The 26,947-nt window shown below is 44.4% G+C and overlaps 1 protein-coding gene across 3 annotated transcripts in view; it reads right to left on the bottom strand.

Moving 5' to 3' along the window:
* The window catches only part of asb14b (ankyrin repeat and SOCS box containing 14b), a 31,454-nt gene extending 4,515 nt beyond the window's left edge, over positions 1–26,939 (bottom strand). For 2 of the 3 annotated variants that reach the window (XR_014569520.1, XM_083769397.1), the window contains exons 1-11: positions 25,337–25,397; positions 23,939–24,074; positions 22,683–22,735; positions 15,362–15,493; positions 12,404–12,562; positions 9,197–9,442; positions 6,375–6,555; positions 5,725–5,907; positions 4,102–4,204; positions 2,071–2,328; positions 45–198 (exon numbers count right to left, since the gene is read on the bottom strand). Coding sequence is in view for 2 of the 3 variants with exons in the window: in XM_083769397.1 (XP_083625523.1) it covers positions 45–198; positions 2,071–2,328; positions 4,102–4,204; positions 5,725–5,907; positions 6,375–6,555; positions 9,197–9,442; positions 12,404–12,562; positions 15,362–15,493; positions 22,683–22,735; positions 23,939–24,066 (1,597 nt within the window). In the remaining variant the exon portion in view is untranslated. Of the gene's footprint in view, positions 1–44; positions 199–2,070; positions 2,329–4,101; positions 4,205–5,724; positions 5,908–6,374; positions 6,556–9,196; positions 9,443–12,403; positions 12,563–15,361; positions 15,494–22,682; positions 22,736–23,938; positions 24,075–25,336; positions 25,398–26,857 lie in introns of those variants that run through there. The other variant, XM_083769398.1, reaches the window with a different exon arrangement.
* Positions 26,940–26,947: the final 8 nt, after the last annotated feature.

Below are 26,947 nucleotides of genomic sequence, written 5' to 3'. Positions count from 1 at the left end.
CTCTCTCTCACTCTGAATGTGACAGATGTCTCTCTCTCACTCACTCTGGATGTGACAGATTTCCTCCCACTGTTTCTGCTCCTGCAGAGCATCCTGCAGCTTGGAGCAGAAGGTGACGTTGTCAGTGTAGTCCAGCATGATGCGAACCACCTGGGCAGACAGGTGCTTGAGCCAGGACACCGTGATCACCTCACAGAACTACACAGGGAAACAGATGCAAAGATACAGTCCACCATTCATTGTCAATGGAAGCCTGCAACATGAACGTACAAAGATACAGCCTACCATGCATTGTCAATGGAAGCCTGCAACATGAACGTACAAAGATACAGCCTACCATGCATTGTCAATGGAAGCCAGCCACATGGAGATACAAAGATACAGCCTACCATTCAATGTCAATGGAAGCCTGCGACATGAACGTACAAAGATACAGTCCACCATTCAATGTCAATGGAAGCCTGCAACATGAACATACAAAGATACAGTGTACCATTCATTGTCAAAGGAAGCCAGCCACATGGAGATACAAAGATAAAGTCTACCATTCAATGTCAATGGAAGCACAGCGACATGAGGATACAAAGATACAGTCTACCATTCAATGTCAATGGAAGCACAGCGACATGAGGATACAAAGATACAGTCTACCATTCATTGTCAATGGAAGCCAGCGATGTGAAGATGCATCCGACGTGTGTGGCTGCTGCAAAAGTTACAAATCTGCAAATTGAAGCTGATGCTACAGCTGTAGCTGCAGTGACAATAACGTCACTACGGACTCACGCTTGATGTGAGCAACAGACAAAGTGACAAATAGCCTGTGATCTTTGCATCTTTGACCTCACAGAACTAACAGGGAAACAGAGACATGGATTAAAGCAAAAATGAAATGTCACGGCTGAAACATTGTGCCCCGGCGGCCCACACTACTACTAGTGCAATTTCCTAAACAATTAACACAATATGTAAATGAGTGGTTCTCAAAGTGGTTTCCGGGGACACCCAGGGGTCCTGGAGGGAGTTCCAGGGGGTCCCCAGCTAAATGATACTTGGCAACCAAATGGGTTTGTAACTGCACCACTGCCGCGTTGGCCACAGTAGCTAGCCTGGGTTCCAACCTGAATCGCTGTGTTCTGCGGATCTGAAAATGTCACAAATGTCACAGTCTGGACAGTCTCCTGTTCTCCACAGGTAGGCGGGAGATATGAAGGTTGAAATGGAACTGTGGCTTCTGATTGGTCTGTGATGCGGGTTGAGGAAAAACACCAGTTTGACCAATGCGCACTGTGCAGCTACTGCTGTTGTCCTGCAACGTCCCCTTATTCACTAAACTCACCACACACAGCTACTGCTGTTGTCCTGCAACGCCCCCTTATTCACTAAACTCACCCCACACAGCTACTGCTGTTGTCCTGCAACGCCCCCTTATTCACTAAACTCACCCCGCACAGCTACTGCTGTTGTCCTGCAACGCCCCCTTATTCACTAAACTCACCCCGCACAGCTACTGCTGTTGTCCTGCAACGCCCCCTTATTCACTAAACTCACCACACACAGCTACTGCTGTTGTCCTGCAACGTCCCCTTATTCACTAAACTCACCCCACACAGCTACTGCTGTTGTCCTGCAACGTCCCCTTATCATTCACTAAACTCACCACACACAGCTACTGCTGTTGTCCTGCAACGTCCCCTTATCATACACTAAACTCAAACCACACACACAGCTACTGCTGTTGTCCTGCAACGTCCCCTTATCATTCACTAAACTCACCACACACAGCTATACTGCTGTTGTCCTACAACGTCCCCTTATCATTAATTTTAGTTAACTCACCCCACACAGCTACTGCTGTTGTCCTGCAACGTCCCCTTATCATTTACTAAACTCACCCAGACAATTGATAAACCCTACCAGAGGTACGACTTAACATTAACACACTAAAGTTTCAGATGACTAAAATGTGACTAAAACTATGACTAAACTAAAAATCTAACTTTCCTGCCAAAAACAACACTGTACCTCAACCCGGGTGTGATTTTGAGTCGCGACCCTATACCAACTCACCACCATGTCTGTGATGACGCCGGCGGTGGCGGTCAAAGTCCCGTGGTGGCGGTGGGCTCCGTCTCCGTAGGGACAGTCGAAGCAGCGTCTCGCGTCGAAGCCGTTGTTCAGGATGATCCGGAGCATCACCTCGTCTCTCAGAGCGTGCTGCAGCGCCGACGGGAAGTGCGTGGTGTTCACGCGAGAGTAGTAGTTGACGTTGGCGCCGGACTTAAGCAGGGTGTTGACCAGCTCATAGTTGCCCTGCCGCAGAGCCACCTAGACCAATGACAAGCACAGACTCCTTGTGAGCTTGTAATAACAACCCTAATTGACCCGCCACGATTAATTACGTTTTCTAAAAAAAATTAGGTTTTCTGAGCTCATGCACCCAACAAACTTTTAACATTCAGTATATATTTTCTGTGGTCTGGTCACAGCCTGCAAATCCCATATCTCTGCTGTCGGGAGGAAACCTCATAACTCCAAAATGTAAGAGTTTCAGGAAATTAAGAAAACCTTATATTTTTAAAACAAAGCAATACAGCCTCATCAAAGTTGGTGTTGTAACTTTATATATTGTCAATTACTTCCATGAGAGGGAGATAGGTGGTGGAGTTAGTTGCTTTAGCAGAGGGTCCAATGGAGTTAAGAGGTTTTGTCCAAAGCACGTTTTACTACTTTCCATTGGTTCAATATTTTCGAAACAACACAAAAATATAAAACCAAAAAAATTGAGTTATGAGGTTTCCTCCCGACAGCAACGATATACTGTATGTCAATGGGATTTGCCAGCAAAACTCCAGACCACAGAAAAGCCACTGAATGTTCAAAGTTGAATAAAAATCACACCTGATTTGGTGCAACACCTGAGCGTTGCAACTCCCCTCCCCCCCCCCCCTCCTCTCTCTCTCTCTCTCTCTCATTAGCAGGCAACAGTGCAGCACTGTCTCTCTCTCTCTCTCTGTTTCTGGCACAACAGCGCCCCTACTGGTACTCCTCATACTGGTGCTCATTAACGTCACATAGGTGAACCAACACATAGGTGAACACGGACATTGCTGTTCCTTGGAGTGGTTGCACCACTCAAAAATGAATGAAACATATAAAATAATGACATTAATTCTTTTTCGTTTTTCTTTTAGGATTCATGACCTCAATTACACCCACACAACCTTAACTTTTAACATTCAGTGGGTTTTCTGTGGTCTGGGGTTTTCTCTGTGTGTTCTGAACCCCTTTCAGCTGCAATGAAAACAGGCAAACAGGCCTCAACAGTGACATCTGCTGGCAAGTTGTTATGTCATATAATGGAATTCTTACATCACAGTCCACAGGCAAATCAGGGCACTTGTTTGAGCCAGAAAACCCCAGACCACAGAAACCACAGAAATAAATCCCTTTTAAGAATTGTTATTATATTGCCAGGATTTCCCCCCGTTCAGCCCTTATTTTGAAGGCCGAAAACGGCGTGACCGGATGTTATGTTGACACAATAGTGTGTGTTGTCTCGATCGGATGTTGATCTCTCGCTGGGCGATGAGAACGGCTAACCGTGACCATCACAGCATCGGCAATCTGCCGTGGAATAAACCTAGTTTTGACCAAAAGTGCCATCTGGAAGCAGGAAATGGAGATAAAGGCGATTGAAAGCAACAGATAGAACGGGCGTGGGTGTGTGCACAGTTCAAGATGGCATGCTCCAGTCGCCTGAGTGAGGGGTATGATGTTGGAAGACCCGAAACCCTGTTGACCTCAGGATACATCACTGAGGATACGTCCCAGGTGCACCCATGCAATGCATTTTTAGTTATAGTTTTCTATTTATAGTGACTCATAGGAATAGACTATGTGACAACCAGGTATAGTCTTGTGACCACCTCAAAAATAAACCATCATAAAAAATAAAGAATGGAACCAAAGTTCTAGAATCAATGTTATTTAGGTGGAAAAGGAACCAGTTCTAGAACCAAAGTTATTTTGGTGGAAAAGGGGCCTCAGTGTCATGTCCAGGGGGTGTACTTTGACTGACCGACCGACCGACCGACCTACCTGCAGACAGTTAATGGGGTCCTGGTTCACCATGGCTCCAGCCTTCAACAGCAGGCGCGTACACTGCATGTCATTGTTGGACACGGCGAAGTACAGAGCAGACCTGGAGTGGTGGAAAGCAACTGTGAGTCAGTGCATGTGTCCCAGTACAGCTTTGAGGTACTACTACTTTATACGCTGTGAGCTTGTAGATCGGCTATTTTAACACTTATGAGGCCTAGGACGTACATACACGTTCTATCTAATAAAACCGTGGGGTGTCTGCATGGGACTTGACTGTGGACACGTCTTAAGGTTTTTTTATCGATATAAAACGCTCCTGCAGAATTGTTTTTTTTTTATAGCGCCCATTGCTTTGGCAATGCCTTGCTCAGCCCGTCCCGGACCCGAATCACTTCCTGGTTTACGGGCCGACAAACCTTATTTACTCTGAAACTATGCTGCCTCCGTGCAGATTGATCATAACGCAGATGTTCTGACTTCACCATGCATCTCATTTAGATAGAATACTAGACCTGTACGTGCCCATCGGCCATCAGCCTACTTGAGAACGATGCAACTTGGGAACCTAATAATAATACCCGTCAACTAGCACCCGTTTTAACTATCTGTCTGTGTCCCACATGGAGATCTCTGTATCTGCCGGTCTGCCTGTCCGTCCGTCCCCCCGTCCCCCGTCCCCCCACAGAAGCAAAGATTTGAATTAAAAACGTTGGCTCCGATATTCAAAGATTACGCACTATGAGCTTGTAGATCTGCTATTTTTCAATAGCTAAAGCATAAAATAATGCTTAAAAAAACAAAAGGGGTTCCCACCCAGAACAGATTAAACTAGAAACAGTTCCTGACGAACGGGGACCGTAACGGCTCAAGGACGTCCTAAACCTAAACGCAAACAGCGTGCTAAACTCAGCATGTCACGTGCAAAGAACTCAGTCACTAAGTTGCCAAAGGGATTCGTTGGTTCCAGATGCACAGCGGTATAGTCAACATTGCTGGTATTGTAACAGTCTTCTGGATACCGGTTCTCAGTCTCAAGTAACCACACAGTTCCAAAGTCGAATGTCCTTTTACAAGCAGAACCTGGATCAAGCCCTGTGTGATCTGTTGGAGGTTGAGGGCATGCATCAGCAGGGCAGTCTGTTCCATACTTGGGTTATGTTAGTCTCGCATAGCCAGACAACTATTCCACAATCTCCCAATAGTACAGCAATTTCCGTTCACGAAAATATATTTTCTTTCTTGACGGAAGCATTTATATTTTACTCACGATCAGAGCTTCCGTTGCTCCAGACTGTATGACGGAAGCATTTATATTTTACTCATGATCAGAGCTTCCGTTGCTCCAGACTGTATGACGGAAGCATTTATATTCTACTCACGATCAGAGCTTCCGTTGCTCCAGACTGTATGACGGAAGCATTTATATTTTACTCGTGATCAGAGCTTCCGTTGCTCCAGACTGTATGACGGAAGCATTTGGAAATTGCGAGAGGCAACAGTCTGGCAACGCAAGACTAGGGTTATGTAGAAATGATTGTTCAACCTCAAAAAGACTTGGTTCGTGGGAACAGACATTAAAGACGTCATAGCACCGTCATCGTCTCCATGGCAACCACTGACCTGCGATCGTCGTCGTAGTTGCGTCGTATCCGGGGGTGGAGCATGAAGTTGGGGTCGTACCCGGCCTGGAGGAGGAGCTCCAGGCAGTGGGCGTGGCCTCCGGCCGCGGCCGAGTGCAGCGGGCTCATCCCGCTCTGCTTCACCGCCTCCGCACGTGTCACTGGGATCAAATGCTCCAGGGCTCTGGGGAGTAGTGAGTACACTGCATTTACTCTCACTGGGATCACATGCTCTGGGGAGTAGTGAGTATACACTGCATTTACTCTCACTGGGATCACATACTCCAGGGCTCTGGGGAGTAGTGAGTATACACTGCATTTACTCTCACTGGGATCACATACTCCAGGGCTCTGGGGAGTAGTGAGTACACTGCATTTACTCTCACTGGGATCACATGCTCCAGGGCTCTGGGGAGTAGTGAGTACACTGCATTTACTCTCACTGGGATCACATGCTCCAGGGCTCTGGGGATTACATTACATTTACTCTCAAGTACTGTACTCATGTACACACTCAAGTACTGTACGTATAATGTACAATTTCAATGTACACTGTACCAATATTGTTTATACTTTATACTTCTACTCCATTACATCTCAGAGGCAAATATTGTACTTTTTACTCATACATTGATTACATTCATTGCTCACAGTATGTGCCCGTGGTACGCCAGGCGGTGGATGGGCAGGTGCCCGCCGTAGATGGCAGTGTTGGCGTCGGCCCCGTGCTCCAGGAGAGCGGCAATGACGTCCGGGTTTCCCGACAGAGCGGCCTCGAACAGGACGCTGCCGCCGTGCTCCTCCTCCTCCGACTGGCACGATACGCTGGCTCCTACACAGGGAACGATAATAAATACACACACGATACGCTGGCTCCTACACAGGGAACGATAGTAAATACACACACGATACGCTGGCTCCTACACAGGGAACGATAGTAAATACACACACGATACGCTGGCTCCTACACAGGGAACGATAGTAAATACACACACGATACGCTGGCTCCTACACAGGGAACGATAGTAAATACACACACGATACGCTGGCTCCTACACAGGGAACGATAGTAAATACACACACGATACGCTGGCTCCTACACAGGGAACGATAGTAAATACACACACGATACGCTGGCTCCTACACAGGGAACGATAATAAATACACACACGATACGCTGGCTCCTACACAGGGAACGATAATAAATACACACACGATACGCTGGCTCCTACACAGGGAACGATAGTAAATACACACACGATACGCTGGCTCCTACACAGGGAACGGCAATATAGAACTAGAAATGCACTCTATCAAGATGTATCCCAGGTCATCGGGGTTTCATGTCTCTCGAACATCATACCCCTCACTCAGGTGACCCAGCCGGGGTGATCAAGTCCCGACTTACGTCCCAGTAGCTACCCTCAATCAGTCCCATTAGGGAAAAAACCAGGGCCACACAATCCGTTGCTCCGGAACTACTCTACCAGGACTGGGGAAACCAGATTCTGGCGCGTGGAAGGACTAGGCTCTGTGGGTTGACTCCTGTCCGGGCTCCTCCTACGTCTCACCAGGTCCACTCCTGCTCTCACCAGGCCCAGGACCTGTGATACCGGAATCGGTCAGAATAGGTATCGGCAGATATGAACCTGCAAATAATTGGAGATCAGATATCGGTCATAATTTCATAATTGTGCACCCCTACACCCCAGTGTTAAACCAGGGCGGCAGTGGGTCAGGGGTAGAGTGGCCGGTAGAGCGGCTGCATGCAGTTCGATCCCTGTGGGCTCCCCCAGAGTTGTGTCGAAGTGTCCATGAGCAAGAGTCTAAATGTGTGTTGGTTAAAAAAAATATATATTGAACCAATGGGAAGTATTAAAAAAGTGCTTTGGTAAAAACATCCTAACTCCATTGGATCCTCAAACTATCTGCCAAACCAGCTAACTCCACTGCCGCTGTTTAGCCATCTTTCTTTTGCTATTGAACACCCTTTAAGTCTGTGTGTTGGTTTAAAAAAACTAAACAATGAAAAGTATTGAAAAGCACTTGAGCTGTATAGTCTTTTTTTTTCTTTTTCTGAAAAATGAACATTTTGGAGTTATGTGGTTTCTTCCAGACAGCAGAGATATATATTATCCCATTTAGGGACTGACACCAGATTCTACAAAATGTCTTCTAAATCCTGACACTTTTCTGAAAAACCTCATGTTTCTATGTCAGTGGTTCTCAAACTAGTTCATGTCAAGGACCCACAGCATTATCTGTATTCGACCGCCGACCCCCATCTGACAATATGTTGTTCCAGATGCAAATATTTAGTTAAAAACGTTTGCAGTGGAAGAATATATATTCAAAGATTTGCACACAATTTCACAATAAAAAAAAAAAAATGTTTTTCAACGGCTAAAGTTTAAAACAATGGTTAAATGTTATAAGGTTCCAGTCCTTAACACAATCAGCACTGGGATTTCTTTCAAAATAGCAGCTCGGGGTGCCGCGCAGATATGGCAGCCTTTACTCTTCCGTTCCGTACAAAAAACCGGGAGGCATAATGTTGCTTTCTTACCTCGCTATTACGATAAAGTGGCTAGATAATCCCTTGCGTTCATATTTGGTCAAAATGGAGAGCTCCCTAGATTAGCAGATACGTAGCCCTCCAAGCAGAACCCAAAGGTACTGAAGTTTCTGACATTTTTGACGACCCAGACCATGGGGTCCTGTTCCAGCAGTACCCTGCCACCTGGTACGCGGACATGAATAAAACATAAACACTGCGCTCTTTGACGACTTTTTTTCCTTTGAGGGCTTCTGAATCTGTGAACTATAAGTACCCATACATGCCGCTGCGAATATCTCCTGTGGCGCGGAAGCCGTTAAGTACTTTGTTTGACTGATTTGGTCGCTTTGATTCTTCTCTTCCTTCCTTGTTTATTGACACCTCATTGTACCGCCTATCTGGCTAGCTAGTGGCGCTATAGCTATGACAGAGCAGATCAGAGGCAGGGACGTAGCCGCACAAGCAAGCCGCACACCGGGAGGCGGTACAATAAACGTTAAACAAACAAGAAGAATCAAAGCGACCAAATCGGTCAAACAAAGATTAAAAATACTTAACGGCTTCCGTGCCACAGGAGATATTCGCAGCGGGATGTATAGGTACTTATAGTTCACGAATTCAGAATAACTCAAACAAAAAAAGGCCGTCAAACGCCGCAGATACGATGTTAGCGAGCAGATTTATGTCCGCGTTCCAAAATTCCCATACGAAAATATAAATATGAACAGGGACCCTACACAAAGCGACATCAAAATTTCAGAAAAACTTTATGGAGGGTTCCGAGAGGGGCTAGCAGATACGAGGCATTCTTTCTGAGCCATAAACATGGAAGTGGACAACAACACTCATGCGCGAACAGCAAGGAGTATGGTGCAGAAGGAGAGGCCAACCCCTCAGACAGACAGACAGACAGAACCTTTCTGTAACAGGGTCTCCACCACATTCAGATGTCCGTTCTGCGCCGCCAGCGCCAGCGGCGTTTTCCTGCGGGCGTCCCGGGCGTCGGGGTCGGCGCCGGCCTCCAGGAGCAGGTAGACGAAGTTGTCCAGGCCCAGGAACGCTGCCTCATGCAGGGCAGTACGCTCCAGGGGTCCCCTCTGGTCCACTGCTGCACGGTATCGCAGCAGCAGAGTGGCCAGGTCATACTGGTCATTTAGGATGGCTGGGGAGAGAGAGAGTGAGAGAGAGAGAGAGAGAGAGAGAGAGAGAGAGAGCACCCACACACATGAATGACATATTTTTTTCATAATATGTATTGAAATGCAAACATACCCCCCCCCAAAAAAAGAAAAATGCAAAGGCTTTAAGGACCTTGCAAACGGGGAGCGATAAGTGGGGGGGTAAACAAGTTAAAGGAAAATAAATAGAAGAGTTACGATATTGAAGGGACGGAAACCAAGCGCTCGAGCACTTTTCATGCAGCCTGAACTGAGACAAGCTGGAATACATTGGTTTCAACGAGGGCGGCACAAATAAGAGCTATTTTAAGCATGTGTGCAACATGACAACTGTTTTAAAATATTGTAGCCTGTATTGTAACGCTAACAACTAAAGTCTCTTTAATGTTTATGTTGTACTATTACTACAAAACAATCTAAAATAAAGGGATTTAAGATCATTAAATCTGGGCTGTTGCCTGAGTCCAATGCATTTCTGTCTACTTCAGGACTAGTCCCAGTTGGTTGTCCCCATTCTCCATAGAAGTCTATGTAGAAGAGCTGCCATTGGACTGGCCCCATGAAGTGAACACAGTTTGCGTAACTCTGTCTATAGACAAATCCACAGAGGGTTTCCTGGGTGCGGCCATTACTGAGGTGTACCATTAAGCACAGCAGCACTGATTAGCCACACCTGGCCTACGGAGCACCTCTTCCATGGATTACACCTCAGTAATGGCCGCGCCCAGGGCACCCCTCTGTGGATTTGTCTATATCTAAGGCTCTGGTTTTGGTCAGGGATCGGACCTCCCAGTCTCAGGGCGGACACTAACCACAAGGCCACTGAGCTGGTTGGAGCTGTGTGGAACTCCTATTTGGATGAACCTGACATCATATCTTTTTTTTTTTTTTTAAGATATTTTTTTGCGGCTTACGCCTTTATTGATTTTTTAAGGGATAGAAAGTAGGCTGACAGGAAACGGGAGAGAGATGGGGGGATGACATGCGGTAAAGGCAGTGTCGGGTCCGGGAGTCGAACCCGCGGCACACCGCGACTGGATCACCAGTCCGGTGCCCAGACCATTACGCTACGGCCTGGGCCCCTGACATCATATCTGATGAGGTCAGATTCCATGCATCTCAACGGTGTCTCTTCCTCAGAGCTGCAGACAGACCACAGATGTAGCCACATCTACCAAAGAGCTGCGGACGTTTTCTCTGTCGGCCAGCTTCTTTTCTGTTTTTTTAGACAGCTGGTGGATGGAAATTAAGGAATCTGGAATCTGGCCGTCCGAGCCGGTAGAGCTCACAGCCTGTCATAGATCATGTGAGACATCCTCATGGTGAGATGTACAGCCATACTTTGAATTGAACCAGTGCTTCTCAATCTATTCACGGCCTCCCCAAAATAATCATTTTTGAACTGCGGTCCCCCAAAAAATAGTCTGGAGCTGTGTGGAACTCCATATTTAGATGTACCTGACATCATATTTGACTGGAGCTGTGTAAGTAGCCTTGCAGAGCCATGTGGCCCATAGGGGCAGGAACCAATCTCCTGTTTCTGTAGCCATGAGGGATGATGAGGCCCATAGGGGCAGGAACCAATCTCCTGTTTCTGTAGCCATGAGGCCCATAGGGGCAGGAACCAATCTCCTGTTTCTGTAGCCATGAGGCCCATAGGGGCAGGAACCAATCAATCTCCTGTTTCTGTAGCCATGAAGTACACCTCCTGGACATGAGTCACATGACGGTAGTATGTCACAGGGACTGACCCCCCAATCAAACCAGCATCATGGAACGGCTAATCAAAACAAATAATTCAACTGCTCTGTTCTCCCAGAGCGCAGCAGACTCGGTGGCTAGGCTAGCTAGTTTCTTGGGACATTTGTGGTGGTAGTGGCTACATCTGTCATTAAAAAGTATGACTTTTCAGCGATTATCTTAGTTTTAAGGGTAACAGTTATATAATTGTAATCTTACACTCAAGGGGGTGGTTTAACGTCATTAATGCACGCCTGGGATGCCGCAGTAACTCGCCCACAGGGCGAAATCCGAAAGCAACGCAGGCGTGCATTAATGACGTTAAACCACCCCTCTCGAGTGTAATATTGCTTAATTAACATTGCAGTCAAATCAAGTCCTGCTGTTCACCAACCTGCCACTAGGGGAGAGTCCTGCTGTTCACCAACCTGCCACTAGGGGAGAGTCCTGCTGTTCACCAACCTGCCACTAGGGGGGGGAGTCCTGCTGTTCACCAACCTGCCACTAGGGGAGAGTCCTGCTGTTCAACAACCTGCCACTAGGGGGGGGGAAGTCCTGCTGTTCACCAACCTGCCACTAGGGGGGGAAGTCCTGCTGTTCACCAACCTGCCACTAGGGGAGAGTCCTGCTGTTCAACAACCTGCCACTAGGGGGGGGGGGAAGTCCTGCTGTTCACCAACCTGCCACTAGGGGAGAGTCCTGCTGTTCAACAACCTGCCACTAGGGGGGGGGGGGAAGTCCTGCTGTTCACCAACCTGCCACTAGGGGGAGTCCTGCTGTTCACCAACCTGCCACTAGGGGAGCGTCCTGCTGTTCACCAACCTGCCACTAGGGGAGAGTCCTGCTGTTCAACAACCTGCCACTAGGGGAGGAGTCCTGCTGTTCAACAAACTGCCACTAGGGGAGGAGTCCTGCTGTTCACCAACCTGCCACTAGGGGGGAGTCCTGCTGTTCACCAACCTGCCACTATGGGGGAGAGTCCTGCTGTTCACCAAACTGCCACTAGGGGGGGGGAGTCCTGCTGTTCACCAACCTGCCACTAGGGGGGGAGTCCTGCTGTTCAACAAACTGCCACTAGGGGGGGGAGTCCTGCTGTTCACCAACCTGCCACTAGGGGGAGTCCTGCTGTTCACCAACCTGCCACTAGGGGGGAGTCCTGCTGTTCAACAAACTGCCACTAGGGGAGAGTCCTGCTGTTCACCAACCTGCCACTAGGGGGGAGTCGTGCTCGTCGTTGTGGAGGTCTGGGTCGGCTCCGTTCTGCAGCAGGAACGTAGCGTTGTGTCTGAGGCCGTGGAGCACCGCCAGGAAGAGAGGTGTCTCCCCCTTCAGGCTGCGACACTGCACTGCACCCACGGTGGACGCTAGTAGAGCGTAGAGACACATTAACCCATTTAGACCTGAGGACGATTCTACAAATGCCTTCTAAATCCTGACAAACCCATGTTTCTATGTTTTATGCACCTTCGTCTAGGGTGAAGGAACACAACATAACTCAGGAGGAGACAGGGTTGAAAAATAACTTTAGTTTATTGTTATAGCTATTTTTTTTCTTTAGTTTACATATTCTTGTTCTTCGGTTCACAAACTGTATAGTATTGGCTTCAAGGTGCAGGTTATACACTAAGAAATCGGTTCTAAAACCCCTAACTAAGGCCCTAACCTAACTAACCAAAATTACAATAAATGAGGGAAAAAGAAAAGACCTGGCACCCCTACATGGTGAGAGTAGGAACCGGGCTTCTCATTGGAAATTAAGAATGTACATACTTAATAAGAATAACAATTTATATATAGGAATGAACTGAGGCTTTTAAGTTAAATAACTGAAGGCTTTAACTTAAAGAACTGGGCAACAAACAAAACAAAATATATCTAAGGCATCACTTACTGCAGAATGAAATAAACAACTTATAAATAACAGAACTAAACAAACAGAATGAAAATGCAGGCAAACAAGCGGAGGACTAGAGGGATAGAGTCTCTGCTGCGAAATATGCTGTCGTCCCCCGGTGAAGTCCAAGTTCAACTGAGCTTTTATATACGAATCCAGAAACGGGTCTCATGGTCGCAGCTTACGTATTTCCTGTATCGGGATGAACCTGTGTTGTTTATGGCTGCTCCAACAGTAGTGGCAACATTAAAAAAAAAAAAAAAACGGAATGTCAAAATATCCACCGTGGTGGCTGAGAGCAGAGCCATAGAGTAATGGTTGAGAAGAAGCAGTGAAAGGTCCTGAAAGATACATAACGTCAGTCTTACCCAATACCTTTCTGTTTTATAAACACAAGGCTGCTGTACTTTATACCTCATACTTTAAATGATTAGTATGCTAAGTATGCTCAGGGGTTGGAACATGCATCCAGCAAGCCCAACCCACTAGTCACTTTGAGTGGCACCACACAAAGCCACAAACGGACCCCTCACCAACCTTAATCCGGTCATTTTAACGGACCCCTCACCAACCTTAATCTGGTCGTTTTATCAGACTCCTCACCAACCTTAATCCGGTCGTTTTAACGGACCCCTCAACAACCTTAATCCAGTCGTTTTAACGGACCCCTCACCAACCTTAATCTGGTCGCTTTAACGGACCCCTCACCAACCTTAATCCGGTCGCTTTAACAGACCCCTCACCAACCTTAATCCGGTCGTTTTAACGGACCCCTCACCAACATTAATCCGGTCGTTTTAACGGACCCCTCACCAACCTTAATCCGGTCGTTATAACAGACCCCTCACCAACCTTAATCCGGTCGTTTTAACGGACCCCTCACCAACCTTAATCCGGTCGTTTTAACGGAACCCTCACCAACCTTAATCCGGTCGTTTTAACGGACCCCTCACCAACCTAATCCGGTCGTTTTAACGGACCCCTCACCAACCTTAATCCGGTCGTTTTAACGGCCCCTCACCAACCTTAATCCGGTCGTTTTAACGGACCCCTCACCAACATTAATCCGGTCATTTTAACAGACCCCTCACCAACCTTAATCCGGTCGTTTTAACGGACCCCTCACTAACATTAATCCGGTCGTTTTAACAGACCCCTCACCAACCTTAATCCGGTCGTTTTAACGGACCCCTCACCAACCTTAATCCGGTCGTTTTAACAGACCCCTCACCAACCTTAATCCGGTCGTTTTAACAGACCCCTCACCAACCTTAATCCGGTCGTTTTAACAGACCCCTCACCAACCTTAATCCGGTCGTTTTAACAGACCCCTCACCAACCTTAATCCGGTCGTTTTAACGGCCCCTCACCAACCTTAATCCGGTCGTTTTAACAGACCCCTCACCAACCTTAATCCGGTCGTTTTAACGGCCCCTCACCAACCTTAATCCGGTCGTTTTAATAACCCTACCCCAAACCCCAAACCTAAACATAACCGCAAGCACGTCGCAACAAATGTCGGCACCCAGAGGCCAACGCTATAGAGACACACGCTGTCAATACAGAAGAGAGACGTTTTATGTACATTTACAGGTCCATTTGGTTCCATTTGTACACTCTCAGAGTTATAGGGGTCTTTGAAATAAATCAAAACGTTGAATAACCAGCGTCTTAATGTAAATAAGCACATTGAATTGCCTTGCGGTAATGTTACAAACAAATAGATCTGTGCTGTCCTGCCTTGCCTTACATGAGAGAATTATTTCCAGTATGAGTATGTGTATGCTTCTGTACAGAGATCTTAATAACTGAGAAGATAATCTCCACAATGTTACTGTGCTTCTGTACAGCAGTGTTGTTTTTGGCAGTATTTTTTTTATTTTAGTTTTAGTCATAGTCTTTTGAATAGTTTTCATTTAGTTTTAGTCACATTTTAGTCACCTGGAATGTTTTAGTGTTAGTCTATAGTTTTAGTCGACTAAAATGTATTTTGGCGGGCCTTGATGCCGTCGTAATGACTTACACTTGCTGAAAATAGCCGATCTACAAACTCACATCGCATCGCAGCGCTGTGAGCTTGTAGAACAGCTATTTTCAGCATGCAACCAAGTGTAAAATGACTTATACTGGATCTCTTCTCCACTAGTCCCTTCCTAACATTTTAGTCTAGCTTAGTTTCCATTTAGTTTTCGTCAGTGGAAAATGGTAGTCGACGGACAATTTTCGTCTTAGTTTTAGTCGACAACAACAACCTATGCTGTACAGAGACCTGAGAAGATAACCTCCAAGATGTTCCTGTGCTTCTGGACTGCAGCCTCGTGCAGTGGGATCCAGCCTCTCTCGTCCACCCTGGACAGAGTCTCGGGATGCACCAGCAGTCTGTTCAGAGCATCCTCGTCACCTATAGGGGGCAGCAGCAGACACAATACAGTACTAGAGGCATACTCCCAGTCAAATATTACACCACTACTTTACTGTTGGTAAAAGTTGCTCAAGTACAAAGTTGTACTAAAGTTGTACAATAATAAGCATACATTTTGCGCTATGTTGGTGTGTTGGTTATCTGTAGTTTACCAAGCTGTAGCTCCCCCGAGTCACAGGGAATTCCTTTTTAACAAATGTATCCTCAGTGACCCCCCACCAAATGACCTAGCCTGGCTTGGACATACTGGCAATTTGTTTTCTTTTTTGCATCGCCAGATTTGTGTCTGGCCACAGGACTCAGGCAATCAATAAATACCTTTGCAACCTCTGATATGGGGGAGACGTTAGACCTTTAAGCCAATGACAGGAACAAAACCAGACCTCCCACCACAGGACTCAGGCAATCAATTAATACCTTTGCAACCACTATATTAATGGCAAGCATTTCTGTACAGTTTTAAGTCCAAAAATCTGAACAAAAACAAAAAGGGAATTCCCTGTGACTCGGGGGAGATATTAGACTTTCAGGTCATCAGGCTGAGAATTCAATGTGTGCCACTCTGACCTCCCTTTTGACCTCACACAGGGATTATTTACACGGCCACACACATATTAAACCAGGATTTGAACCCCTGTCTCACATGTGGAAAGCCAACATCTTAAACACTAAGCCACAGGGAATTCCCTCTGATTTGGGGAGACGTGGTTAGACTTTTAAGCCAATGACAGGAACAAAACCAGACCTCCCACCACAGGACCCAGGCAATCAATTAATACCTTTGCATAAACCACTATATTAATGGCAAGTATTTCTGTACAGCTTTAAGTCCAAAAATCTGAACAAAAACATAAAGGGAATTCCCTGTGACTTGGGGGAGATATTAGACTTTGAGGTCATCAGGCTGAGGTTCTGAGCCACTCTGACACACTCACCTCCCTTTTGACCTCACACAGGGAATACTTGTACCCCCACATTTTGCACCCACACAAACCAGGATTTGAACCCCAGTCTCCTGTGTGGAAAGCCAACATCTTAACCACTAAGCCACAGGGAATTCCCTCTGAATCAGGGGAGATATTAGACTTTTAGGCCATCGGGCTGAGGTTGTGATCGACTGCTACATTCCTACCACGGGGAAACCTGATCCGGTCACGGCACCACCTGGGATTCGAACCCAGGTATCCTGTGTGGGAAAGCCTATAACCTGTCGAAAGCAAACATCTTAAAGGGTATTAGTTCAGATTTTTGGACTTAAAGCTGTAGGAAATACTTGCCATTCAGTAGTGGTTGCAAAGGTATTAAAGGTATATTCAGTGATTTCACTCAAAAAACCTTAGGTTTCGTTTTTGGCTGGGGGACCCAGCCTTTCGTCCAATCAGGATAGAGAGTCAAAAACGAAACCTAAGGTTTTTTGACCCCCAGGGGTTAACTGGGGACAGGGAGGAACTCCTTATATGGCCAGCACACTCTATAGTAGGGAGGATTATCACAACAAAACAAAAAAATAAGTGATATTTGAATTAAGTGAAATCACTGAATATACCTTTAATTGGTTGCCTGAGTGCCTTGATGGGAGTTCTGGTCTGGGTTTGGTGAATATTGAGTAGTTTCGATCATTGCCTTAAAAGTCTAGAATCAGAGGGAATTCCCTCTGGCTTTGTGGTTAGTGGTTAAAATGTTGGCTTTCCACATGGGAGACCTGGGTTAAAATCTTGGGACCGGGTTATATGGGGACAAGTATTCCCTGCGTGAGGTCAAAAGTGAGGTGAGTGTGTCAGAGTGGCTCACAACCTCAGCCTGGTGACCTGAAAGTCTAATATCTCCCCCGAGTCACAGGGAATTCCCTTTGGCTTATATTATATTACTGTTTAAAGAGTTAGTTCAGGCATATTTCTACCATATAGCACGACTTTCGTTCAACTTTGACCCCTCTGTCACATCATGGAACTATTTTCTCAGTATCACACCAGCAGCAGCACAAAACCATAGTTCCATGTGACAGAGGGGTCAAAGTTGAACAAACGTTATCCAGGATGTTTTAGTGAAGGTTCTGTCAGCCTCCTGTGTTAGCGGACACAGGGAGCTCTGACCTTTGCAACCACTATATTAATGGCAAGTAGGCTATTTCATACACCTTTAACCACTTCGCCCCTTTTCAACCCATCTTCATATATTTGGTATTTGGTCCTCACTAATTAATGTTCATGGTAAAATCTCCTATGTGTCTCATAGGAGGACTCCACCAGTGACCTCATCGATGGTCAGATGGTTTTTTTTACCAGTTTTTATATTTAGATTTTTATTATCTTGAGAACGATTGCTTCCATAATATGGAAGCAATCGTTCTCAAGATAATAAAAATGTTGCAATGCAAATATTATTTGCATTGCAACATTTCAGGAAAAGAAAGCCGCAGTTTATATTAGCTCCCCATCGATGATGTCACTGGTGGACGGGTTTCTGAACTGCCCACAGCCCTCCTATGAGACACAGACCGAGTAGAAACAATTTGTGGCATTTTATCATGAACATTAGTGAGGTCCAATTATATGAAGGTATAGGTTGAAAAGTGGTGTAGTGGTCCTTGAAGTCCAAAAATCTGAACTAAGCCTTTAACATCTAATATAAGCCAAAGGGAATTCCTTGTAGCTCGGGGGAGATATTAGACTTTCAGGTCATCAGGATGAGGTTGTGACTGCCACACTCACCTCCCTTTTGACCTCACATAGGGAATTTCGCCGACCACCTATGTAAACCCAGGATTTGAACCCCGGCCTCCCGTGTGAGAAGCCAACATCTTAACCACTAAGCCACAGAGAATTCCCTCTGATTTGGGGGAGATGTTAGGCTTTAGTCCATTTGAATATTAGTATGGCTTCACAAGGCTGGTGAAGGACCCAGATGTATTTGTCCACTCTTTCCCCCGGCGGCGGTGGCTCAAGGGTAGAGTGGCTGGATGACAACCTCAAGGTTGCCAGTTCGAACCCGGGCTCCCCCAGAGTCAGTGTCGAAGTGTTCTTGAGCTGCACGGGGTTTACATTTTTTGTATCCCTTTAAGATCCAAAAATCGAAACTAACCCTTTAATCAATAGGCCAAAGGGAATTCCCTGTGACTCGGGGGAGATATTAGACTTTCAGGCCATCAGGCTCAGGTTGTGAGCCACTCTGACACACTGACCTCCCTTTTGACCTCACATGGGGAATCAGCAGTCAGCCAGGATTTGAACCCGGGCCTCCCATGTGGAGAGCCAACATCTTAACCACTAAGCCACAGGGAATTCCCTCTTATTTGGGGGACATGTTAGACTTTTAGGCCATCAGGTTGAAGTTGCGAGCCACTGCTACATTTCTAAATTGTACTGGTGGGTAGTTTCTCTGTTGGTCACTACATTATAATTATCATTGCAGCTTTTTAGTTAATTCCTGGAGCATCCCAGGAGCTCTAAATTGATCCCTTTGAACTTCAAAGGGGTTGTGTCAAAATTGTGTTCTGTGCTGGTCCATTGCTCCAGACTGTATGATGGAAGGATTTATATTTTACTCATGATCAGAGCTTGAATTTTGCAGCCACACATTTTGCACCCACACAAACCAGGACTTTTAGGCCATCAGGCTGAGGTTATGATCCACTGCTACGTTCCTCCCACAGGGAAACCTGATCCGGTCACGGCACCACCTGGGATTCTAACCCAGGTCTCCCGTGTGGGAAAGACAACATCTTAAAGGGTTAGTTCAGATTTTTGGAGTTAAAGCTGTGTGAAATCCTGCTCCTTTTCGCCCATGGGTGTATCAGACAAATGTATTATAAATTATAAATTAATTATTATTCTGCTATAATTTGTACTCTACTGTGATAAACTAATATGTGTGAAATAAAAATGAAATTAATTAAATACTTTTGGTGGATATTAAGTAGTTCCGGTCATTTGGTGGGGCCTGGGATCATTACAAATAAATTAATCCACAAAACTAGTGTCATTTGTATTGTTGACCTATTTCTACCATATAGCACACCATATATAACCCCTTCAACTTTGACCCCTCTGTCACATGGAACTATTTTTTGTGTCCAGTATCACTACTCCAGCACTGCAGCACAAAACCATAGTTCCATGTGACAGAGGGGTCAAAGTTGAACAAACTAGTGATGCACCGATGTATCGGCCACATAATCGCCATCGGCCGATATTGCTGTTATCGATCAATATTGGTATCGGCAAATAAAACTGACATTAACCGATGGCAGTAGCCGATGTTTATCTGTTAATAAGCATATATTTTGTATCCGCTATGTTGGTGTGTTGGCTATCTGCAGCCTGTGCCAAGCTGTAGATTCAGAAAACAACAAAAACTAAACAAACATCAGTATCTGCTAAATTGTTATCGTATACATCGGTATCGGCAAAGAATTTCCACATCACTACATCCCTAGAACAAATATTCCGGGATGTTTTAGTATAGGTTCTGTCAGCCTCCTGTGTTAGCTGACAGAACACCTTTGTGTAGTGATGTGCAGGAGCAGGGATTGAACCCCAGTCTCCTACTTTCCAGACCGATGCACAACTTGTCGTGCCAACAGGGCTGAGCCCATGCAGCAGGGCTGTCTTGGCCGAGGACTACAGCAACCCACTATATTAATGGGAAATACCTAGGCTATTTCCTACAGCTTTACTGTAAGTCAGACAATCTGAACTAACCCTTTAAGCCGTGGTTAGCCAACATCTTAAAGGGTATTAGTTCCAATTTTTTGATTTAAAGCTGTAGGAAATACTTAATATAGTGGTTGCAAAGAAGGTATTAATTGGTTGCCTGAGTCCCGTGGTGGGAGTTCTGGTCTGGTTTTGGTGAATGTTAAGTAGTTCCAATGAATGGTTTAAAAGTCTAACATCTCCTGAGAATCAGAGGGAATTCCCTTTGGATTAGTGGTTAAGATGTTGGCTTTCCACACGGGAGACCCGGGTTCAAATCTTGGGTTATATGGCACTGTTCCCGTGAGGTCAAAAGGGAGGCGAGTGTGTCAGAGTGGCTCACAACCTCAGCCTGATGACCTGAAAGTCTAATATCTCCCCCGAGTCACAGGGAATTCCCTTTTAACAAGTGTATCCTTTGTGACCCCCCACCAAATGACCTAGCCTAACTTGGACTTACTGGCATTTCTTTTTTTCTTTTTTTTTGCACCGCCAGATTTGTGTCTGGCTAATCACTGCGAGGCTACAAATGACCAGAACTACTTAATATTCACCAAAACCAGACCAGAGCTCCCACCAAGGGACTCAGGCAATCAATTAATACCTTTGCACCTGGTGAAGGACCCAGATGTATTTGTCCACTCTTTCCCCCAGTGGCGGTGGCTCAAGGGTAGAGTGGCTGGATGACAACTGCAAGGTTGCCAGTTCGAACCCGGGCTCCCCCAGAGTCAGTGTCGAAGTGTTCTTGAGCTGCACGGGGTTTACATTTGTTGTATCCCTTTAAGATCAAAAAATCTAAACTAACCCTTTAATCAATAGGCCAAAGGGAATTCCCTGTGACTCGGGGGAGATATTAGACTTTCAGGCCATCAGGCTCAGGTTGTGAGCCACTCTGAAGACACACTCACCTCCTTTTTGACCTCACACGGGGAATTGCCAGTCAGTACATGTAACCCAGGATTTGAACCCGGGCCTCCTATGTGGAGAGCCAACATCTTAACCACTAAGCCACAGGGAATTCCCTCTTATTTGGGGGAGATGTTTGACTTTTAGGCCATCAGGTTGAAGTTGCGAGCCACTGCTACATTTCTAAATTGTACTGGCGGGTAATTTCCCTATTGTCACTACATTATAATTATCATTGCAGCTTTTTAGTTCATTCCTGGAGCTTCCCAGGAGCTCTAAATTGATCCCTTTGAACTTCAAAGGGGTTGTGTCAAAATGGTGTCCTGTGCTGGTTACAGAGCTTCCGTTGCTCCAGACTGTATGATGGAAGCATTTATATTGTACTCATGATCAGAGCTTCCGTTGCTCCAGGCTGTATGATGGAAGCATTTATATTTTACTCATGATCAGAGCTTCCGTTGCTCCAGGCTGTATGATGGAAGCATTTATATTGTACTCATGATCAGAGCTTCCGTTGCTCCAGACTGTATGACGGAAGCATTTATATTCTACTTATGGTCAGAGCTTGCTCCAGACTGTATGATGGAAGCATTTATATTCTACTCATGATCAGAGCTTCTGTTGCTCCAGACTGTATGACGGAAGCGTTTTGACTCATGATCAGAGCTTCCGTTGCTCCAGACTGTATGACGGAAGCGTTTTGACTCATGATCAGAGCTTCCGTTGCTCCAGACTGTTTGACGGAAGCATTTGAACACTGCGAGAGAAAACAGCCTGGCAATGCGAGACCATATACATTACTTGAGTTAACAGGAGTACTTGCCTTTGACCCGCACAGCTTCAAATCAAATCGTCTCAAACTCTCTGAGAAGTTTTACCCGTTGTGCAGTCGTGTAAGTAACATGACAGAAAAATCTCTAAAAGAGAAAACACAAGCACTCACAGAACTCTCGTTTGAAGGCACTTTTAATTCATTGAATGGTTACCATGACGTCTTAAACGAGAGTTCTGTGATTGCTGGTTTTCTATTTTAGAGAGGTTTCTGTTAAGTCCCTATTATAAGTATTCAAAAGTACAGGAGCTGACGTGTTAAGTGGTTAATTCAAAAATCATTTCAGTAAGTTCCTAGTAATGTATATTTGAGTCAAAACAATTATATTTGAATAAAATAAAAATAAAATACTCAAGTGAAGTGCATACTTAACCCATCTAGACCTGAGGCCGATTCTAAAACCTTCTGACCAGAAGTTTTCTGTAGAACTTTGCATAGGGGTTCCCAAATTGAAAGGTGTAGTTACGTAGGGCTTAGCGGTCTAAATGGCTTAAGTTAACAACATACTCGAGTACATTCCTGTTCCTGTTCCTGTCGACCACTGGTGGGGATGATGATGCGAGGATAGGAGAGGAGAGTCGTGTGATAATGGAGCTCCCAGAAAGACAGACTAAACTGTTTTTATTGAACTGGGAAAACGGACAGAGAATGTCTTCCACTCACCTTCCTTAATGGAGGTGAAAACAATGTCTTCCACTCACCTTCTTTAATGGAGGTGAAAATAATGCCTTCCACTCACCTTCTTTAATGGAGGTGAAAATCTCATCGGGATCTTGACTGACCAGGAGATCGCTGTGGAGAAGAAAGAAAATCACACCCATGTGAAGTGAGGGGCGCTCTTGTCATCGTACATCATCATGACGTAACATGTCGATTTGCTCGTCCACATGACGGAAATCTACACTAATAGCAGAATATAGCAGGGGCTAGCGCCCCTCAAAAAAATTTAATAAATAAAAATGTAGCATTGAGCATTAAAAAAATAGTACATTGGACTAATCAATTTAATTCAGTGGTTTTTTAACTATTTGAGACACGGACCACCATTCGATGAGTTTTAGCCCCTCAGACCCGGAACTAAAGAATATTTTGTTGTCATTGGATAAGATTTTGTCCATTTTGTTCCATACTGTATTGATGTTGGTACCATTAGGAGAGATAACAGGCAAACGTAATGCAGATATAATAATGTAACTCTTGAGTGTAGAATTAATCATTTTACGCTCGCAAGAGTTCAAGATCTATACGAATTTGGATACAAACTCTCTCTCATTTAAGCAGCACTAGTTGAGAACCACTGAACTCATCCATTATAAAAGATAATTGATTTACTGTAAATAAAACATTATACATATGGGGGGGGGGGGGTTGAAATGTTTACCGGTATTTCTTCTTAATAGCAGATCTACAAGCTCAAGCTTAGTCAGAAGCAGAAGTTCACCTGGCGTTCAAACCTCCAGTGTTGTTTTTGTCGACTAAAACCAAGACGAAAAATGTTCGTCGACTACCTTTTTCACTGACGAAAACTAAACGGAAACTAAATGAAAACTAAGCTACCTATGATGACTAAAACTAAGACTAAATGTATTGACAATTTCGTCAACAGATAAAAACTAGACTAAAAATGATAGGAAGGGACTAGTGGACAAGAGATCCAGTACAAGTCATTTTACACTTGGTTGCATGCTGAAAATAGACGATCTACAAGCTCACAACGCGTCACAGAGCTTGTAGATCGGCTATTTTCAACAAGTGTAAAATGAGCCATTATGACGGCATCAAGGCCCGCCAAAACACATTTCAGTTGACTAAATCAACTGCAGATTTAGTCGACTAAAATCTTATGACATTTAGTCCACTAAAACTAGACTAACACTAAAACATTCCGGGTAACTAAAATATGACTAAAACTAAATGGAGTTAAAATAGAAAATTTCTGCCAAAAACAACAATGAAAACCTCTGAGTTTGTTTCATCATTAAAGAAGAAGTTCACCTGGGGTTCAAACCTTTGAGTTTGCGATACTGAATGAGACTCTGCTCGATGATGTACTGTGTGGCTTCATCCTCGTCCTCTGAGTCCTCCGACTGAGAAAATACATTCTCCCCCGTTTCTGTGTTCATCTGGAGGTCTGGGGCGCGCACACGCACACGCACGCGCGCACACACACACACACACACACACACACACACACACACACGGTTGAAAACCACTGATACATCAGCTTCTAGTGTCACAGTTCCGCTTTCGCCTGCTCACATCTTTGTTCCATCACATCCAATTCAGTGATTTTCAACCTTTTTCATATCAAGGCTCATTATTTATTTGCCATTTTGATCCACGGTCGGTCCACCATTTGACAAGATTTAGGGCCCCATTTGTTATTTCCGTCAGTGCTAAACCCCCCTTATACTATTTTGAAGAAAAAAAAACATTTTTGAATAGTTCAAATAGCCGATCTACAAGCTCACAATGTGTTGATGTAGATCGACATTTTTGAATAGTTAAAATTACCAATCAATTGTAGATCGGCTATTTGAAATATTTTGAATTGTTTTTTTTTTGTTTTTCAAAATAGTGAAAAAATGGCAAATAAGTTTAGGGATAAGGGGTAAGGCAAGATAGCCCTTATAGGCTCTCAGATTGGTTGGTACCATTAGGAGAGTTAAGAGGCAAAACGTAGATCGACATAACAATAATTTTACATTCTCTAAATGTGAAGACTTTTTTTTAAAACAATGCAGATGTTTAACAAAAATGTAACTCTTGAGAGTGTAAATTGAAACCAAATGTTCTTGTAAGGGTCCATTTGGTTTATAAGGGTCCAATGCTCTACTACGCAAACAGAATATAGAGCTATTTTACACTTATTAGCAAACAAATATTACTTGCTGCACCTTTTAAACCCATTCAGGATGGTGTGCATTATGTTATACTTTAGCTGCAAAGTGCAGCTAAAGCTTGTAGATCTGCTATTTTTGAAACAAAGTTTTTAACTCAAATCTTTGCTTCTGTGGGTCACTGGAACAATATATTTTCAGATGGGGGTCGGCGGCCAAATACATAATAGTTTCTGGGGTCTTTGACGTGAAAACAACTTTGAGAATCACTGATATAGAAACATGCGGTTTTTCTGAAAACTGTCATGATTTAGAAGACATTAATGTAGAATTTGGTCTCAGTCCTAAATGGGATGTGTTGGTGTGTGTTGTACAAAGTGTACATGAATATAGTGAAATTCACAACAACAGCCCACTACTAACCATTCATTTATCAAAAGTATACAAAACAAAGTTCTCACATATTTCGAGTTATTCGTGCACAACACAACACGGTTCGCCTCTATTTTCTCTGTACAGGCTTTTTAATTTGGACTTAATTTTGGGTGTTTACCTTCTTGGGGTCAGTCAGTGGGCTAGCTAACGGTACGTGTGCCTTCAGAGTTCCTCCAAACGGTATACTAGAGATCCAACGTGTAGCTCTCCAGCTCCCAAACATGTCTATTTATATACCTGGCCTGCTATAAATGTCTGTGTGTGTGTGGTCACGTCATGTCATGGGGCCATGGCATTCAGGCATATAGGCGATTTTAGCCTACAATATCTGGGTATACATCTGTGAGAACTCAATGGCTAAGTTATAGAATATAAAACAACTAAATATGGAAGACAAGTACGTATTTTTCTAGACACTATGATTTATTTAGTCATTTTGGAGCACACTATAGCCAATCAGCATGTGAAGTCATGTCAATGTCAATCATGTAATGTTGCAAAACTGTTCATTACAAAGCATGAATGGAATGAAAAATATAAATGCGTATAAATGAGTATGAAGTTACAATTGACAATAACTTTTTTCTTTGGCCATCAGGGGGGGGGGGGGCACTTGCCCCCTGGGAACCCCCCTAAAATCGCCTATGCATTCAGGAGAGCAGCTGTGTTGATTTCCTCGACTAATACTATGACAATTTTTTTTATTTCATTAACTACCATTTTTCACTGAAAACTAAGCCATGACTAAAAATATAAGACTAAATATATTGACAATTTTGTCAACAAACTAAACTAAAATGTTAGGAAAGGACTTTCACTCTGCGACGCGTTGTGAGCTTGTAGATCTGCTATTTTCAGCAAGTGTAAAATCTGTCATTATGATGGCATCAAGGCCCACCAAAATACATTTTAGTCGACTAAATGAACTGCAGATTTAGTCGACTAAAATCGTATATTTAGTCGACTAAAACTAGACTAAAAACATTTCAGGTGACTAAAATACGAGTAAAACAAATTTAAGTTTCATTCCAAAGACTAAAACTCAAATAGAAATGTGCTGCCAAAAACAACACTGCAGGACAGCACCTGGCTTTAACAGACTGAGTACTGCCACGCCAGGGGTGGAAAGTATACCATGTTATATGGTATTTGTATACTTTATTTGAGTGTTTACAATTTCTATACTGCTTTTAATTAAAATCAACTACATCTCACTCAGATCTAAATATTGTACTTTTATTCCACTACATTTATTTGAACACTTTTTAGTTACTTTGTGGATTTCGATTAATATTATAACAAATACATGATTAAAAGGGTTAGTTCAGGTTTTTGGACTTAAAGTTGTAGGAAATACTTTCCAAGTTGCCATTAATATAGTAAAAATATATACGGTTTACATTTACACATAAAAACCAAGACAAACGTATAAGCAATCTAAAAAGCAGTTAACATATTATTATTGTGGGCATCTTGTATTTACTCGTTTTGCCCACACGAGGACGACAAAAGACCGTTGAACAACAAACAGATCAACCAAGAAGTCAGTTCTTCCCAAGTGCTGCATCATGTGTAAACAAACATACATGAACAGTCATGATGATGATTCACTGATTATTATTAATTCATTTGGACCAACCTGTGGACGAACAAACATGGAGCCGCAGAAACGTCGTGTTGTGGTGGCTGCCGTGGCCATGCTGTATTTAGAGGCCGAACAGGAGGAGAG

Source organism: Protomyctophum parallelum, assembly GCF_964188405.1.
Source record: "Protomyctophum parallelum genome assembly, chromosome: 7".
In the NCBI taxonomy this organism is placed as follows: domain Eukaryota; kingdom Metazoa; phylum Chordata; class Actinopteri; order Myctophiformes; family Myctophidae; genus Protomyctophum; species Protomyctophum parallelum.
Note: the sequence above shows the minus strand (reverse complement) of the source record. Positions and strands in the feature narration are given on the sequence as shown.